Genomic DNA, 18,781 nt, shown 5'->3' on the forward strand with positions numbered 1-18,781 from the left:
ACTATATTCAAGCGATGTGGAGCCAATCGGAGTACAAACCCAAGATCATATCATCTCAACCTTTGTACGGCCTAGTTCCAGAGCTAATTCTGGTGGATATTACCGTGAGCCGTCCTTAGTTTTTATCTTTACCAAAAGCAGTATGTAATTATCTTATTATTCAGAACATTCTCGGACCGACTGTAGTTACATAGCACCACAGTTTTGCCCGGTCCAATAGCAAATGGTTTGGTAGCCCGCCTACGATATTACTTCACCCTCTCTATATATCCCCGGACCGAGTGACTGGTGTTCTATCATCAAATAAGTAAACTCGTATTGATCTCCTTTGTCCACATTCGTGTTATTTTTTCCTATTGCAACGACATCCCAACTGGATCCCATACCCAGAATGTCAGCTGTTCAATATCCGGAACCAGACAACGCCGACAGTGTAGGTCTTTCTCCCTCTGTTCGAAGTGTCGTCATTCAGTGCTCTGACTTGATGCGGTCTCCAAGCTTTCTTACGGGCCTGGATCGGAAGAGAGAAAACTCCTCAAAGCCGCCCTTGAAGACATGGGGAAAACGGTGGTGCAGATTCCAAGCATTATCAACGGCGAGCGCATTTACACTGGTCTAAAACGGAAGCAAGTGAACCCATGGAATCGATACGGCCCTCCCTTGGCGGAGTACCATGAGACGGATCCGGATACAGTCAGGACCAAGGCTATTCCTGGTGTCCTTCACGCGAGAAATACCTGGGCCAATATGCCATTCAAGGAACGAGCGGCTATCTATAAAAGAGCAGCAAAGCTTGTGGAATCACCCAAATACCGATGGAAGCTCATGGCAGCGACGATGATTGGACAGGGCAAAACATGTGGACAGGCCGAGGGTGACTGCATTGCGGAAGTCATTGATACTTTAAATTTCCATGTGTACTTCTGTGCCCAGCTTTACCAACAGCAACCTCCCAAGCAGTTTGACTCGTCCTCTAGTAAGCTCGATTATCGAGCTTTGGAGGGGTTTGTGCTCGCAATTTCCCCTTTCAACTTTGCAGCCTTGGGAGCACACATTGCCTTTACGCCTGCTCTCTTGGGCAATGTCATTATTTGGAAGCCTTCCCCCATGGCTGTCATGTCTAACTATATTTTATACGAGATCATGGAGGAAGCGGGGATTCCAAAAGGCGTGATCCAGTTTTTGCCTGTGGCAGAGCCGAGCATTATCGTTGCTCCAGCCCTCGCCGATCCTCATTTTGCGGGTCTCCATTATACTGGCTCTTCGACAGTGTTAAGGAACCTCTGTACACAGATTGGGGCCAACACTGGCATTTACCGGAATTTTCCCCGGATCGTCGGGGAGAGCGGAGGCAAGAATTTCCATCTTGTCCATAACTCCTGCAGGGACGACATTGACTGGATTGCATCGGCCGCAGTGCGTTCTGCATACGAATTTCAGGGTCAAAAATGCAGTGCTTTATCCCGTCTCGTTGTCCCCGAGTCCATGTGGGAGCAGGGTGATTTGAGAAAGGCACTGCTGCGAGAAGCGGCCAAGATGACCCACGGTGATGATGTCAAGCAGCTTCATCATCCTTTGGGCCCTCTCATCTCCGAGGCATCGTTTGAGCGTTTCCAGCAGTTTGTTCGGCACGCCAAAGAAGAAGGTCATCGCCTGATATATGGGGGTAACAGCGACGGCAGCAAGGGCTTCTTTGTCCAGCCTGCTATATTCGAAACAAAGCAATCTGGAAAGGGCTTGGAATCGGACCTGATGACAAAGGAACTCTTTGGTCCGCTATTTGCTGTCCAGACGTATGATGACGCTTCTCCCACTGGCTTCGAGGATGCATGCACACTTATTGATCGTATTTCCGAGTACGCATTGGCAGGTTCTGTCTTTGCCCGCGACAGAGAGGCTGTGAGAATAGCCAACGAAAGACTCCGGGATTCCGTGGGCATGTTCTGTATCAACGATAAGAGCACCGGTGCGGTCATCGGTGCACACCCCTTCGGAGGCGCTAGGTCCAGCGGCACAAACGACAAGGCCAATTCGGTCAATGTCCTTCTGAGGTTTTCGAGTATTCGTTGTGTGAAGGATTCTTACCTAAGTGGAAGCTCCACCTTGAGTATTTGTCACGTTCCTGAGTAATGTAGCTAAGAGAAGTCGAGATCAATTTGCAGCGGACGACCTCGAATTATCAATATACAGCCGTGCAAATCCCATGTGCATGAGACATAGTGCCTATGAGGCTGCCTCATAGAAAGTATAGAACAGACTTAAGCGAAATTGGAAGTGGCTCAAGTATAGTTTAGACAAACGTTTCTGCTGCCTAGTAGATCCCACCATCCGGTCATAGCCCAGATCCGTTCTCGACAACCAAGACAGCTGGCGTACGTCTTTCACCATTAGGAGTGTCCGTATTAACCAACTTCCCCGCGTATGGCCTCCAACTATCATAGTGCCCTACTTGTGGGGAAAGCTGTGATAAACCGGACAATAAGTCGTCGGCCCGAGATTAAAGCACCAGGCCACCGGGCAAGCCAAGCGACTCGGCCCTCTACACCAAAGAGACCTAACGGATGACTAAAGGTGGGTTGCAGCCACAGCACCATATATATAAAGGTCCTTGACACTGCTTTCGACTCAATTTCTTGAACTTAGTAGGGGTCCAAAAATGCAGGCCAAAGCTCAACTAACTGTCGCCGTTATCGGTTGCGGTGAGTAGATTCCTACAAGGCCGTCATCACAAGACTCAAGAGCGTCATTAACACTACAAGGAAATAGGTACTCTGGGAACCGCTATCACTTCCAGTACTCTCGACCCTAGAGGTGATATTGGGTTCGGCGTGAAACACATGATTTGCACCGTGGCAACCGAGAATTCGAAGAAACGAGTTGAAAATGCCCTGTCCGAACATGCGTCGAGAGTCACCGTCCTGACGCAAGAAGAAAACGTCCGTGCAGCCAGTGCATCAGACGTCGTTATACTGGCCATGAAGCCCGTCAAAAGAGCAGATATCTTTGCGGCGTCCGGATTTAAAGAGACCATCCGTCATAAGCTGGTGCTCAGCATCATGGCAGGTATCACAACAAAGGAATTGTGCCGTCTTGCTCTTGGCAAAGAAAGTGTCGGGAACGATGAAATCCCCCTCCAATGCGTACGTGCAATGCCTAACATGGCCGCCAAAATTCGAGAAGCGGTGACGCTCTACACTCCCGGCGCCGGCATAACGCAAGAGAACCTCCTTATCGCGTCCTGGGTATTTGGTCAGTTTGGGCAAGCCCATCAGATTCCGGAGAGTTCTTTTGATATCTGCGCTGTTTTAGTGGGCTGCGCCGGCTCTCTGCTGCTTCTCGCGATCGACGGACTATTAGATGCTGCCGTGGCGGAGGGTGTTAAGAGGCCGGAGGTGCAGAACCTGGTAGTCAATAGTGCAATTGGAATGATGAAGTTGGTGCCAGCTGGAGATCATCCAAGTGTTTTGCGAGAAAAGATCGCTTCTCCTGGAGGTTGCTCTATCCGAGCTCTCCTGGAGTTGGAAAAATTGGGTGTTCGCTCGGCGTTCACAAGTGCTATCATGGCGGCTGCGGAGAAGTCGAAAAACATGTCTTCAACCCGATAGGAAGAAGGAATCATACTCGGAGGATTTTATGTGCACGATTCGATGAAATCTCAGTCTACGATCAGTAGATAAATCCTCCGAGAACGACGAGTAAGATTATCTGCTCATAGGCTACACATAATTCTTGATATTTTTCGAGTCCCGGCTTAATGGCCCGCCTCTTCTCTCACTCTAGTCAATGTGCTAAGGCCCATCGGGATCTGATCCCGAGTTCATTCTGGCAGCTATAAAAATGACCCGCCTCCCTTCCCTTGGGCAATAATTTCGTTCTCATCTGGGCCTTGAAAGGTAAGCAAAATACTCTCATTCATATAAATCGCTTTTCAGTATGTCAATTAGCAGGAAAGGAAAGCATTTCACGTTCCTCGGTTGTGGTAAGGACATTATCCTTTCTTCTACATTTAGTATCCATCCTCTTCTATATGAATGCTTACCCAACTTGTCAGGACATATCGGTAACGCTCTACTTGGAGCACTGTTGCCTTCAATATCTCATTCAGAGAGTCCAATCTCACAGATCACTGTCGCTCTGAAACGAAAAGAATCAGAAGAACGATTTCGGCGTCAATTTCACTATAGCCCAAGCCCAGTCACGTTTGTCTCCGGTCAGAATATCGAGGCAGTGAAAAATGCGGACGCCATTCTTTTTGCCTTTCCGCCAGAACAGATCCACGAAGTTCTTGGGGCTACTGAAATGAGAGATGCTCTCAATCAGAAAACTATCATCAGTATTCTGGCAAGAACACCACTGTCCGAGATCAAGCGACTACTTCAACAAACCTCGACTCAGAATTCAGCTATCGACGATAGCAAAATTATTCGCGCAATGCCAACATTGGGAACCGAAGTTCATGAATCAGCAACTCTCATCGCCAGTCCAGGTGTTCCAGGTGAGGAAGACGCCGTGGAATTGACTACATGGATTTTCAATATCGTCGGGAAGGTCTATCATGTTTCGCATGACTATTTCGATACTGCCACAGGTGTAAGCGCATTTTGCAATGCCCTCACAACCGTGGCAACACAAGCTGTTGTGAAAATGGCTGTCGCTGAGGGCATACCCATAAGTCATGCTGTTTCTATCACGTCTCAATGTATCCGGGGATCAGCGAGCTTGATGCTGGCAGGAGCCAGTCCTGAGCAGTTGCAACGCTCATTATCCACACCCGGTAGCATCACTGGCCAAGCGATTACCGGACTACGGCATAGTCAACTTCGGAGTTTACTTGAATCTTCGCTCTCTGCGGCCATTTTCAGGGCACGAAACTACAGCAAGAAATAAAGTTGGCTCACTTACAATTTCCATTGTATTTCGAGACGACAAACCCGGTTGTTGTTATGTTTAGATAAATAGTATTGAAGCAGATCTCTGCTCTCAATGTAGTTAAGTATTTGGTCTATACCGTTGATAACTAGCGCGCAGTAGTCACCTTGCACCGTCTGTGCTCCTCATCATTGCCATCCATGTAACAGGCTTGATGCAAGTACAAAAGGAAAGCATCTGCAAAGACCAGGATTTCCCATTGCCTCCAATGACATAGCCATTAGGTATAGCCCGCTAAAGGTACCAACGTCATTAGTCCCGGTGTGACTCTCATACTGCGACGCTTCCGGGCCGAGTTGCGAGACGTTCTCTCGGGCCGCTGGCATTATGCCCGAGTACGTCCCTATCCAAGAGCGGCTGCATAGACATTATACTAACATTTTTTTGTTTACTGTGTTAGCGCCGGTTATGTATGTCTGGAGATGTGCCAGCCCCTTTTGTATGTAGCAATTTTCATAGCTTTCTATTCCTTGGACCTGCTAAAGAATATTTGAAAAAGGCATAAGCAACTGTAGCTTCTTCGTATTCTAAACAAAGCTTGTCGAGATCGGATTATAATTACAAAGCAATATTTTCAGGTGTCCATATCTCGGCTAGAATGTTTGTTTATCCATCATTTGGAGAATAAAGATAAAGTAATTATATTTGATATAGAAAGTCACAAAGGTAACATCGAAGCTACGACATAGCCATGAGGTAGAAATGGGTCTCTTAGCTTGACTGGCATGAGACTGGATCTAGTCTAAATATCTTAAAACAGCCTGCTATTGCGGGTGCCATATTTTACCCTGTCATCTGCACGATTAGAAGACGACGCCTTACGTGTTGTAGACTACTTCCTCTGATCTTGGTCCCAGGCCATTATGGCAGCAAAAAAACCAAGATAATGTTGCGCCGACATCTGACGACCCTTCCGATCTATTATGTTTGGAAGAGCTTGGGATAATTCCGAGGAGCCTGAACGTGTGTGCGGACAATGAGAAAATACGAGCGGTAGTGGAAAAATTTTCCAAACCACCAGGCCGATTGATATCCTCGTCAAGAACGCGGGGATGCGCATCTTTGGGGGAGCCGTCGAGAAATGCAGATGTGCTTGTGTACTGAGACTGGTATCTGGGCGGAACCTAACCGTGATGTCCAAATTGGTCAGCTGGCGAATAACATAATACGTTACGGGATAGTCGTAAAAATAGGATAATCAAAACGACGCTACCTACCTTATAGTAGAGTAAGCCGGGGTTTCAAATACTGAATGTCGCTCAGAGCCATAATTTCTCCGGTGGCTTGTAGCTATTTGGTGGATCAATTCCTGATGGCCTAGAATCGATCGTGAGAACCCCGCATGAATCGCAGCAATGAAAGTAAACGCCTTCTTGGCACAGTTTTTCATATCCTAATATAAGTGTTTGACAGTTAATGCTGTCTTGTTTGACGATATACCTCGCCCTCAAAATGCGCCTGACCACGGCCTTCCGACTTCTGCTCCCTCTTCTGGGACTCATCACGAGCATAAGAGCGTCCCAATGCAAAACAGACGAGGACTGCAGTTTAACAGGCATCTGCTCACCTCGTATCAAAAGATGCATCTGCGACCCTGGATGGGGAGCTGCGGATTGCAGTGAACTGGATCTCCGGCCGGTAGAAAGATGGACGGGATACAACCATACGAACATCACGCTTCCCGGTTTCTACAAAGAAGGGGCCGGGAACTCTTCCTGGGGTGGGCATATAATCCAAGACCCCAAGGACAAAGGCCTCTTTCACCTCATCGTCTCACAGATGGACCATGGCTGCGGTCTATCAGGATGGAGACCCTTCAGCACTGTCATCAGAGCTGAATCACGCACCGGACCTCGAGGGCCGTACACCTGGGCACAGGAGCTATTCGGCACATTTCATCATAACCCAACCGTGGTCTGGAGTCCAGCCGACAAGCGTTATCTGATACATTTTATCGGATACGACTGGGAAGTCCCAGACAGATGCACGTCGATCAAGCGCAACAACTCCATCTCAGTGTCAAGCTCGCCGGACCTGCGCAACTGGAGCAATGTGACCACGCTCCTAGACAATGTGACAAACCCAGCAGCCTGGCCTCTTTGGACACCCAAGCAGCCTACTCCGGAAATGCTCTTAGCGACGGAGAAGAATAACATATACCATGCGCAGGGGTATGGTGGCCCCTACACGCTCCGCGTGGAGCCTGGGTTCATCGAGATAGACGCTTCCCTGCGGAGTGAGGATCCATTTCTCTGGAGGGACAAGCGTGGTCACTGGCACTTTTTAGTCCACCACATGGTGGATATTGCGCTGGGGAATAAAGGACCTCGTGTGGGCGCGCATGTGTTTGCGAGAGACTGGCAAGGGCCATGGCATTACAACAACATAACACTGGCGTACAATACAACTGTCGAGTTTACCGATGGAACAACGACAGAATACTACCGCCGGGAACGACCCAAGCTCTATTTCAGCGACGATGGTGAGATGACGCCGCTGTACCTAATCAATGGAGTGCAAGAGTTCGACAGTGCGGCAAGCTATACTCTTATTCAGCCAGTTGGCCATAAGTACAAGGAGTACGAGAGAGTATTGGGATTCTAGGACAGAACTGCTGGAGGAATATTAGTGAAGCGTAGAATGTCCAAGGAGCGAATACGTATAGTTACCTCACGGGATCGTGTACATAAGATATATACAGCCTCAGGCATCAACGATAAGATAAGCGCTCCGATAAGATCCCCAACTCCAAACTTTTCCTCAGCTTCATCGTCTCTCTCGCTATCATCAGGGCAACATGTCAACCGAAGATTCTCTCCTCTCGGACCTATGCACGATATGGTACGTCCCTCCAGACCCTTCTCAACCGACCAATCTAACCATCACAGCCACATCAACGCCCCGAAATATCGCTGTCCGCGCTGCTCAACCCGCACCTGCTCTCTCCCCTGTTCGCGCCGCCATAAGCTCTGGTCCCAGTGCTCCGGTGTCCGTGATCCCGCCGCTTACCTCCGTCGCAACGAACTAGCCACTGAGGCTGCTTTTGATCGCGATTTCAACTTCATTACGGGCATCGAACGCGGTCTGGAGCGCGCCGAGCGCGACGTCGAGAATCGCGGGATTCGCGGGCCGTCCGGACGCTCTGGTGTGCTTGATCCGGCTGCCGTGGGGCTGGATCATGAGGTTGATAGCTATGATTCAGGATCTGGGGAGAAGAAACGGAAACGTGGCGGTGGTGATGGTGTTGGCCTAGTGAAGGGGGAGGCTGGCTTTTTGCGCGGGGCTGAAGCCGCTGGCGTCCGGGTTGTCAGAGCACCCAGGGGTATGAGTCGGAATAAAGCGAATGCTACGAGATGGCATCCAAAGTATGTTCATTTTGACTTGTTTCACCGATTCCCCAGGAAGACTGACGTGATTGCTAGGCACAAATGCTTGAATTGGACAGTGGAGTGGATCGTCCCCGACGGCGAAAGGAGGAACCGATCTTGTCTGGAATCGACTTCCATCGCGGAAGCTTACGACCGAGCCTTTCCTCTACCGAAGCCGGACCGCGAGCAAAAATTGCCCGAAGCAGAAGATCCCCAAGCCCAAGACTCAAGAGCAACACCTCCGCCCCCTCCTACTATTACTGAGTCTACAAGGCCAAGTGCAGAGAACACTGAGCCAGATCAAACATCTACACCATCCTTCGAGAACTCGTCCTATAGGGACCTGTATTTCTACTTACATCGCCCGCGCACGGCTACGAAACAGCCGGTGCTCATTCCTTTGATCCCGGGGATCACCTTGACCTCCGCTCTCCGTGACCGCACAGTTCTCGAATTTCCCACTATCTATGTGCTCCCGAATTCACCTGAGACATTACGGACGACAACAGAGAAGCCCTCATTTCTCCTCGAGGAGGAGTATCTACAATCGCAACCCCAAGCTGAGCTAGAACAAGCCGGTACTACGGTTGGTGACACGGCAGACGGAGCTCATGCACTGGGCTCGGCGGACCTTACGAACGTGGATGAGAGCAAGGTTTTGGAAGTGTTGAAGAAGGACCTCTTCGAGCCTGTTCCTGCTGAAACAACACCGTGACCTAGGGTGTGATCTGCTTGCTTTAGCTGGCATGGGAGTTACCTTTGAGCTGGGCTAAATTATCCCATACAAGACTTGGGCACTAAAGTAAAGGCTCATTCACTGTTCGGGCAGTACAGGTGGCGGACAACCTGTCTGCATTTCAGATTTGGGCGGGCATATGTCTGGCGCGCGACCAGGGTATCCATCAGTTACTTATCGCGTACGCAAGCCGTCGACACCGGGGGCCCGACAGCGAACAGGCGACTCGATCGTCGACCCGAAACTGGTTTTTGGAGTCAATATCACTGCTCAATTGCTCACTTATGGATAGTCAAGTCAACTCCTATGTATATAGCGCATTCCCAAATGAATCAAAAGGGTATCTTAATGAACCGAAAACAAACGCCTCAAACGACCAAACGCTAGGTATGTATAGAAACCACGAGTACTTATCGTGAGACTTACTACTCACTTGATGAGTAGTAACTCAGGAATATCTCACGATACTTGTCCATTTATCGGTCCGGCTCAGAGGTCCCTCAGTGAATTGTATGGACCTATTTGGCCAAGCATGGTGAGCAATAGCTGTTCTTGAAGGCCGGGTTGATAGCCAGAGCCCCCCATAAACGACATGGAGCAATGTAGTTAAGAGACCGTTCGCCAACTGGTGTACAGATCCGTGGATTGCAATCAATAATGTCAATGGTATTGCCCATTGCATGAGGCGACGGGGTGTACCAAGTCTTCGATACTTGATAAACCTACTGGTTTTTTGTTGGCCCAGCTGTCAGATCGACAGCGGCTGAAGCCTTAGAAGCCCACGAAAGATTAACAAATGGTCGGTAGACTCTGATGCCGTGATGGAGACGACATGCTCCTCTACCTGCATCCCGAGACAGTCTCGAATAAAATGGTGCTTGCCAGGACCCTCCATAGGATGATGCATCAAGTCAACGGACCAGTAGACTCTGACGCAGTATCGGGGAGATCGTGATCTTTAAGATCCCGCTCCCCCAAGTGCGTGATCTTCTCCGAATAAGACAAAATCTCTGTAGGAACAGTGTTTGGCTGCGTGGGTACTTCATCCTCCTGGGCCTGTTGGGATCCAGCCTTGCCACTGCGACTCGCCTTCGATTCAGGAGACATGTTCAACTTCTCAGCCCTGCTGGGCTTAAGCTTGACCCGTCCTCTCTCCAAGGCCCGCAAGAGCGTACCAAGCTCTTCCGAGACGATCCCGCGCAACTTGCTCATGGCATCATCAGATACCTCGGAGTGCGCGTTCCATCCCAGCTTATCCGACTCCTCGGAGGCCATGGATTTGGACTCCAAGGACGGGCCAGCTATCAGCTTGTGAAGGGCAGTGGGCGACAGGGTGCGGGGCCCGTCCACATTGTTGGGCCGACGGGCCATCTTCACAGGTTTTTGCTTCGAGCTCGTGGAGGTTGAGACTGCCTCCTCTGGCAACCGCTTCGGTGGTCGTTGAATCGGCATATTGGGGCCTTCCCCCACTTCGTTGCGGATCTTATAATAGACTAAGCCCAGTGTGGCAGCCAACGCTTGGTGTGCGGCTTCTGGATAGAGACGGACGGCCTCTGCTCTGGTCAAGGCAGATGGACAGTCGCTCGAATCGCTCGAGTCGTCGTCCGTGAAATGAGCGTCGATCTGGTTTTGATGCATCCGACTCCAGTACTGGTAACCACCCAGTCGATAGAATTCAGCCAACTGTACAAGTCGATTAACTAGAGGATTTAGGGGTTAGAATACTGTGCGTTATCGACCTTATCGTTCGCCACTTACTGCGACTTCGCTTCTTCAGACACCAGAACCGCCAGACCGTGCGAGGGAAGTATTCGGGCCACTGCAGGGAACCGTCTTCCTCGATGAAAGGGACCGGGGTTATAGGGGCGTGGGTAGTATGGGCGAGAGAGTTGAAGCGAACGCGCTCCGAATGCTTCATACGAGACTCCATCAGGGTGAAACGATCTTCGACGGAATTGAGTCGATCGTCAACGGAATTGAACCGATTGTCGACGGAATTGAACCGATCGTCGACGGAATCGAACCGATCAAGGATGGAGTTCAGCTGGCGCGAAGTTTCATGTTGAAGGGTGATGAGATCGGTCCGCAGTTGACTGACAGTGGTGTGTAACTTGCTAATTTCCATACGACAGCCAACAATGTCAGTTTGGAGATGCTCCAGGTCGGACTGGATCTGGTCGACATTCTTGGAGAGGCGGTCGAGATCGCTCCGGAGAAAGACGGTCTCGTTGCTAGACTGGCTGATGCTGGACTTGAGCTGGAAGACGCCGGTCTTCAGTTGGTCGACGTCGGTGCGAAGGGCGACTACATTCAGGTCTATCCGGTTGGAGATAGACCGATGGGCCTCGAACTCCCGCCTGATATGTTCATCCTCCCGGTTTCTCCGGTCGACGTACCCATCTTTGGTCAGGACGGTCGAACGAAGTTCCAGCAGGTGCGAGTCGAGGAGAGTGAGACGGTCATGTAGGTGGGTGACGGAAGGATCGGAAGAAAGGCTCGGAGGGGTGGTTTCATGGCGAAGGGAGAGTCGGGGACTGGACATGGGGATGGACATGCTCGACGCGCGTGAGAGACTCCGGTCGAGAGTCGCGGTCATGGTGGAGGATTCCGTCATTTGGAGGGCAGCAGTAACGGGCGTTACACTGAAGGAAAGGGGGTCTCAGAGTAAATAGAGTGAATCAGTAGAGTGGGACGGTCATCTTGACGGTAATTTTGCGATGGTATTGATAGAAAGGATGATGGTAGCGATGGGCAAGATGGTGGTTGAGGAAGAGAAGATGATGATGGTGATGAAGGGAAAGGAAGGGGCTGCACACGGGAACGGGAGAGACTGTGTTGGTCTGTTGGCCCCTCCCGTCCTTGTCTGACGTACCGTTACTGTCACAATACACACCTGCACCTTCCCACCTGACTCTGTTGGCCCAATCACCGGAGGAAACCGCCCACCCTCCCGTCCTGAACGCCGCATGTCTACTGGTCGATTAAAATAACCACCCGCTGAAGGAGCCGAGTGCGTATTCATCGTACCAATTTTATTTACCAGCAGGTGTTCAGCCCGATTGCCAGTTGACTTCACCACCCAGAGACCCCCATAGCCAAGGTAGAAGTGGATAGCACCTATGTTGTTCATAGACCCTCGATCACCATAATTTCTCTCTCGGCCAACTTTCGTCCACGTTCCCATATACTCTCCGACCCCTTGTGGCCCCTCGTCTTGCGTGCAATCGTTCTGGTGTCCCAAAGTCGTTCGGGGGGAGAACTGTGTCCCATACAAAGTGGGCCACTTCCTACTTGAACCTCTCAGCCAGTCACCACCACGACTATGAACATTCGGTCTGTGTGACCATTGGATTATAAGCCACGAATAACGAACTAGAGGGATTTTAGGTATAATTAATGTCCTTGTCTTCGACTTGGTGGAAATAGAAATTGTATCGGCTTGCAAAGTGATACTCCGGAGTATATATAACACTCAAACAATAGAGATCTCATCGTCCATAGTAATTTCTTGTTAATCAATTGCTCGATGACTACTGGGATCACAGTGGGCTATACCACATTGAGGCGGCAAGATACCCTCGCCAATCGCCCGGACCTCTTATTTACACCATCCAACAATATCAGCATCAACGGGCATATCGCAACGCAATCCAATGTCCCGTCCAAGAGGTATGGTACAACAGTCAATGTCATCATCTCCAAAGCAAATCCAATGGTAAAACGTAAGTCAGGAGCTCAGGCTTCCACTGACGGGTATCATAATCATAAACGCCATGATGCTCTCATACTCGTACACCCTCAACGCCAAAAACACCGACCTCTTTCCCCGTTTCCATCCAGAGCCCAAAAAATCAAACAAAGAGCGAACAACCAAGAAGGAACAAAGAGTCCAAATAAAGAAACCCAAAACAAAACTAGAGCCGTACTTCCCCGCCGGATGCTGGATCAAACTCACCCTCTAGCCCCCCCGCCATCAATTCCGCCACGACCTTCCGGCGCAGTAAGGGAATATCTGCCGCTCCATAAGAAAGTGGCTCGATGCCAATGGCCACAGCCTTCGCCGTCGATAGCAGAAATGCCCCACAGTCGCTTCCATTGTTTTGCTGGGGAGATAGGGAGGGGAGAACAGTCCACTCCTCCTCAACGTATTTGTCCCCCAGCTCGTTCTTTAGCCACTCTTTGATCAAATTCACGTGGCGCGGAGAAAGGGACCCCAGTGAATCAAAGTTCTCAATGGTGCGTTCCGAAGGTTTCACCACAATCAACGTCCAGTGCGCACTGTTATGAACGGGTACAAACACCATCTCCACATTCAACAAAGCTTCGCCCCCGATTTTGGCCCGGTTGGCCCAGCGGCGCACCCCTTGATAGCCCTTATCCCGGAGGTTCGAAAAGAAGAAGGAGTTGAATGCATGAAAACGAGGCTTGTCATGGCGACCATAGTTACCGTGGGTCCGCCGCAAGTAGTCCACAATCAGGGCTAGGTATGCGTTGATCACTTCATCGTTGAGCCACGCCATCGGAGTATAGCAGGTTGCCAGGTCTTTCTTCGTCAGAGGGTCACCCTCCAGAGTGGTTGCAAGTTTCCGGTTGCCTGGTGAAGCCATCGCATCCGCGACGCGCCTGGCCCAGTTTCCTGGGAGGGGTAGAACGGCTGGGCCTTTGGGACGAATGCGAGCTGGGCGTTCCTCCTTCTTGGCCTCTTCTTCCAGCTTCTTCCATTCTTTGGCATAGATGGATTCAGTGCGCCCCGGGGGAAGAGGCTTGGGGGCGGAGAAAAGGCGCACCGCAGAGACCGCGCGGCCCAGAGGAAGAAAATCGGGACGAAGCCATGGGTCGGGGGAGAGGACCTCATCAGATTCAGTTTCAGCCTTGGTTCCGGTACTGGGTGGTATGTTCTCTTTCTGCTCAGCGGACTCATCCGAAGGCTTCGGCGCCTGCATGGTACGTTTGCCATCTGGAGATGGGTACAGGAAGGGCGCGATTTCCGGGACCAGGCCGCGTTCAGGAATAATTTCAGTGAGTGGAGAGTTGAACTGGACCTTCTTGCGCTTTCGCACCTTCTGCTCGGTCTTGATAGAGGTAGGCCGGGGGGTCTCTTTGGGTGGCTGCGAAGGGGCAGCAACGGTTTCTGGCTGCTCAAGGATAGACGTATCGAATTTGTTGAATCGCGTGGCCTGTTGCAGCATAACCGCACGTTGCGCTTGCTCTGGGATTCTTCTGTGTACCAACCGAAGGCGACGTTTCAAATTGGGACTGACTTTAGGGCTGTCATTGGGGCTTTTCTGTTTCGGACTCACAGGACCAAGTACATGTGGCTTCTGTTCGCGACGATGAGACAGCTTGTGTCTGTCAGATTTCGGCACACCACGACGGCTGATACCCCGAGATTGGCGACGGAGCGGTGAGACTTCCTCGGGAAATTTAGAGGCGGAACCGCGGTGTTGAGAGGTCGAGTTAGAAGGAGACGAAGAGAGGCCCGCTTCGGTAGACGAGGATGTACCGCCAATGGGAAATGTGGGGAATTCGACGGTCAGGTCAGGGAAGGGGAGTTGCTCTGTAGTAGGGGAGCCTCTCTCCCGCCGTCTCTGATTGTCACGGATTTGGCGACGCTGTTCAACCGGCAAGGCATGAAGGTTAATGCGAGTTGGAGAGGCACGGGCCGGGTGATGGGGAATGAGACGGGTGCGGTGCTGAAAGAAGCCAGCGGCGCGGCGGCCGACGGAGCCAGCATATGTCGTGACAGTTTCAGTAACAGACTTGAAGTATCTTTCGCAGGCATCAAAAAATGCGGCCAAAGTAGAACGTGAGAGATTAGACGCGTCACCCACATGGGCATCATTGTCCGCGACATTTGGAACAGGAGGATGCGTGAGTGCACCAAACATATGAGCCGCTTCAGCCGGGTTCATCAACGTAATGGGATGATTATTTCCCGAAGCGGGCGATTGTTCGGGCCACATGCCCGGGATGTTGACATGGGCTGGCGACTGGGTACTAACAGGTACGACTGACTGGGCGTTCGAAGACTGAATGGTGGCTGAAAGACCGGTGCGAAGCGGAGAGGCAACAATAGGCACCGTAGAGCGGGCGAAACGAGACTCGGCTTCTTCGGTCGAATGAGCTTCAAGGGAGTCAGGTAGGATAGCCGACCCTGGGAATTTATCTGAGCTGACGCGACGATACTTGCTTGACAACCGGTTGTCTTTCTCTGTAGTAGGTCCTCCAGCCTGGACATCCTGGTCGATGGATCTCTTGCGCGACAATGGTTCGGCGGTCCCGGCAGAGGTAAAGGAATCGAAGCTGAATGATTTGCGATCAAAAGTGGAGTGGTTGGTGCTGAGACTGGTAAAAGACGAGTCGCGCGTGGATGGAAGCTGGGTGTGAAAGGTCACAGGCCTAGCCCATGTGTTCATCTGATTACTGAGACCAAAAAGGCCGGTGGTAGTGCGCAAACGCGAGTTGGGAGAGAAACGCTGCTGCGGCTTGATGAAGCTACTGCGGATGGGAGGAACAGGGGCGCGCGGACCAGGTTGGTGGGAGGCGAAAGACGAGATTCCGACATGGGAAAGGGGAGGATGCGCATTGAACGAGCCAGAGGAGAGCCCATATTGCGAACTGCTGGTGGTCTGCTGTTGGATGGGAGCGGGGCTGATGTCCATGGGATCGTCAACGCAGTTGTAGTCGTCCGTTCCACCGCGAGAACCGTCGGAGAGTAGACTCGCATCCTGCATAATCACGTCCTCCATCTCTGTCTGCTGGGTCGCGAAGACACCAGCCATGGTGGAAAGAGGAGCAGAGGTGGAATTGTGAGGATTCGACAAGGTGAAAGGCGAAGAACTGGAAACGCTGGGTGAGCGGTGGGAGGTGGAAGACGGTGTTGTCGCGAGGCGCAGGTAAAGGCGTTTGGCGGGAGAAGCAGAGAGGAAGTAGAGCAACAAGAGGAGGAGGATCACAACAAAGGAAACAAAGAGGAGGGAAGGAGGATGGGCAGACCAGAGGAAGGTGGGAGGCGCGGGTTCAGAGTCCATGGGTGGTTGCCATGGCGTACTGGGGGATTGTTGTGGTGAATGGGCTTGTTGGGAGCGGTTGGCGACGGAGTGAGGCCGGACTCTATAAAAGACAAAGGGCAGGGGATCGATACTGAATGAAAAGCCTCTCCCCCCAAGGGCAGTTGTGCGGATGGGATGGTTTGAGGTTTAGCGGTGCGGCTTTGGTGATGATGGATGCGGAATCCCCAAGAGGACGCGACGGTCACGTGGACACCACTGCTCGGACGATCGTCAAGTTTTCTCCCGTGAACCCGCTATGTACAAGAATGCCATTTATGGTACAAAAACGCTTGCTGTCCAGCCTGCTGAACCTCAAAAAGGGAAATGATAAAGAATCAGGAGAGAAAGAAAGGGGAAAAGGAACTACAGACAAAGAAATTCATCCACATGTACATCCATCCACACTCTACACAGATCGTCTACCGTGGTACAAGTCCAACCATATCGAAGAGAATCGGCGCCCCCTCCACTACAATCCATGCGATTCCTAGTCCGTGTCAGTAAGATCAGGCGCAAAACAGAATGAACCCGGAGGCGAGAGCATAACGCACCGGAATACACAACCAATTTGGTAATCACCTCCACATCGTATCGCACTCGAGGCCGTTTGATCTGGGCGAACACCTCTTCCTCATCTGGCTCCTCGGGTTCCAGAGCAGGGAACGGTTCGGTCAACGATGGGGCGCCCATTCCCACATCCACGCCCGTCGCCATCCGTGGACTCCCGGTTCCCATCATGTTCTCGTACTCGTGAAGCTTGGATTGCTTGCGCGACAGTTTCTGGGCCGGCCCCTCCTGCGGGGGAAGGTGATTGACATCGGGAGATACGGAGTTACTGGAGGACAGACTCTCCCGACGACGCTTCTCGCGGTAAGCGAGGGTTTCGTAGGCGTCCGCTTCCGACTGCGGTCCGACGGAGATGGCGCGACGGCGGGGATGTCGGATTCCAGTGAGGATTGAGGGAATGTCTGAGAAACTCGGTAGGACTTCCTTGTCCTTGAGGTGAGCGGGTACTTTGGTGTATTGCCTGTTCATCGAGTGGTGGATCGTCAGTCTAACGGTTGTCTGCGCCGGACCAAGACGAGGACTTACGAGGCTTTGGTGAAGAAACGCCGAGGCAGGATCAGGCCGACCTTCTCCAAGCCGCGAAACACCGGGGGAAGCATACGCAGAAGGAAGGGCTTCGAGATCGCTCTCCACACGAAAAGCAGGAGAACCCCCGAGATCAGACGCAGAGACAGCTTGAGGGGCCCCAAATGCTCCAACCGGTAATTGAGGTTCACACAGTCATCTCCCACCGCAACTCTCCGAGACACATGCCAGTACCCCACTTGCGCCCCCAAAAGCACACCGGCAAACGCAACGCTATCATCGAAGCAGGGACAATCATCGGCCGGCTCGGGATGGACACGGACCAGAGCCAAGACGATCAACACCATCAGCGTGACCTGGATTCCCGTGCCCGAATTGGCAAATTCGTGGATTTCGGCATCATAGACGTATTGGATCGCGGCCAGAACCGTGCCCAGGAAGCACCCAACAATGACGTCGAAGAACCCATGCATACCACAATATAAACGGCCCAGAACGATAGACCCCACGTAGAGGTAGGTGACCCCTTGCAGGACAAGATTGACGCGTGAGGTTACTATCGAATCGGCGGCATTCAGCATTGCGAGGACATACACGGCGACCGATACGGCGTTGGTTGAGTGAGTGGAAGGAAATCCGTATTCCAAGGCAGCCGAACCGGACATGGTGATGCGTTGTAACGGAGGGGACAAGGGACGTGGGAGGCATAGTAGATCCTTGACGAATCCACTGAAGAAGACGCCGGCCGCCAGCAGATCAACCATTCTGGATGCGACATCCGTCAGTTAGTGCAAGGATGGTTGTCGGACCGAGAGCTGCGACCTACGCGCGACCTAAATTTGGATATCCACACCAGAACAGGAACGGCAGGAAGACCATGAAGAAGGTATGGGTGCCCAGATTGGCCGTAAATGCAAAGTAGGAATCGAGGGCCGGAGTGCGGACTTTCTCCTGACACCAGGCCAGGTAAGGAGTCTCATATCGAATCAGCGGGAGAAGTTTCTGTCGGGGCCAATACCGCCAGCTGGGAAGCTGATTGCGATCTGAGGAGCGAGAGACCGTCAGTATATATCCGTGACATTGTCAACCGAGGGGGCATCAAGGACGCACAATGGTTGAGGCTCCGGAGCCCAGCATCGGGGGTACCATTTGCGCCTTTAACCATTGTAGGCGCTTGAGATGATGGGAACGGCACAGTGGAATTTCCCCATGAGAGAGAATTGGAACGAGAACTGATCAAGGGAAGATCAATCAGGAAAGGAACTGGTGGGCCACGATTGGGATCAATCCATGAGCTGAACGTTGAGGCTCGCGGGAGGGGGGTCAACGTGGGTTTAGGATGTCGCCGTTTTAATTTCCCCATTAGGAGGATCAGTGTTACGGGCGGTCAGCAACAGGGTGACTGCTGATAGGTGGATGGGGCTTAGTCAAATCTATACGAGTACGAGGCAGATTCGAGAATATAGATTGCGATCATGGGATGGATGTTGTTAAATTGAGTGGTGAATTAAGAGACGCTCCATACCCAGTGGAATATATAAGATATGTATTGAATCTACTGTAAGTACGTCTACGCCGTAGATGGTATGACATACCATTTTGGA

General features: G+C 51.6%; 5 protein-coding genes across 5 annotated transcripts; 2 read left to right on the plus strand and 3 right to left on the minus strand.

Annotated features, from left to right (window-relative positions):
• Window positions 1-391: 391 nt before the first annotated feature.
• BDV59DRAFT_211830 (Aldehyde/histidinol dehydrogenase) lies at window positions 392-3,605 on the plus strand (the record flags this gene model as incomplete). Its single annotated transcript, XM_073695889.1, has 3 exons — window positions 392-433; window positions 499-2,089; window positions 2,812-3,605. 3 exons carry the CDS (start codon window positions 392-394, stop codon window positions 3,603-3,605), a joined length of 2,427 nt encoding a protein of 808 aa, XP_073549741.1.
• A 3,103-nt stretch (window positions 3,606-6,708) lies between these two features.
• On the plus strand, window positions 6,709-9,012 carry BDV59DRAFT_211836 (uncharacterized protein; the record flags this gene model as incomplete). Its single annotated transcript, XM_073695890.1, has 4 exons — window positions 6,709-7,443; window positions 7,721-7,770; window positions 7,818-8,294; window positions 8,352-9,012. The coding sequence occupies 4 exons, from the start codon at window positions 6,709-6,711 to the stop codon at window positions 9,010-9,012; spliced, it is 1,923 nt and encodes a 640-aa protein (XP_073549742.1).
• Window positions 9,013-9,939: 927 nt separating this feature from the next.
• On the minus strand, window positions 9,940-11,629 carry BDV59DRAFT_200239 (uncharacterized protein; the record flags this gene model as incomplete). Its single annotated transcript, XM_073693531.1, has 2 exons — window positions 9,940-10,733; window positions 10,792-11,629. The coding sequence occupies 2 exons, from the start codon at window positions 11,627-11,629 to the stop codon at window positions 9,940-9,942; spliced, it is 1,632 nt and encodes a 543-aa protein (XP_073549743.1).
• A 1,377-nt stretch (window positions 11,630-13,006) lies between these two features.
• On the minus strand, window positions 13,007-15,815 carry BDV59DRAFT_191978 (SUMO protease ULP1; the record flags this gene model as incomplete). Its single annotated transcript, XM_073691979.1, has 8 exons — window positions 13,007-13,045; window positions 13,179-14,242; window positions 14,276-14,293; window positions 14,330-14,726; window positions 14,757-14,792; window positions 14,865-15,030; window positions 15,064-15,512; window positions 15,549-15,815. 8 exons carry the CDS (start codon window positions 15,813-15,815, stop codon window positions 13,007-13,009), a joined length of 2,436 nt encoding a protein of 811 aa, XP_073549744.1.
• Window positions 15,816-16,504: 689 nt separating this feature from the next.
• BDV59DRAFT_200241 (PAP2 domain protein) lies at window positions 16,505-18,342 on the minus strand (the record flags this gene model as incomplete). The annotated part of the gene is made up of 5 exons (XM_073693532.1): window positions 16,505-16,572; window positions 16,637-17,112; window positions 17,178-17,942; window positions 18,004-18,220; window positions 18,288-18,342. The coding sequence occupies 5 exons, from the start codon at window positions 18,340-18,342 to the stop codon at window positions 16,505-16,507; spliced, it is 1,581 nt and encodes a 526-aa protein (XP_073549745.1).
• Between the last annotated feature and the right edge of the window lie 439 nt (window positions 18,343-18,781).

This window comes from Aspergillus ambiguus (genome assembly GCF_047715705.1).
Source record: "Aspergillus ambiguus strain CBS 117.58 unplaced genomic scaffold BDV59scaffold_8, whole genome shotgun sequence".
In the NCBI taxonomy this organism is placed as follows: Eukaryota; Fungi; Ascomycota; class Eurotiomycetes; order Eurotiales; family Aspergillaceae; genus Aspergillus; species Aspergillus ambiguus.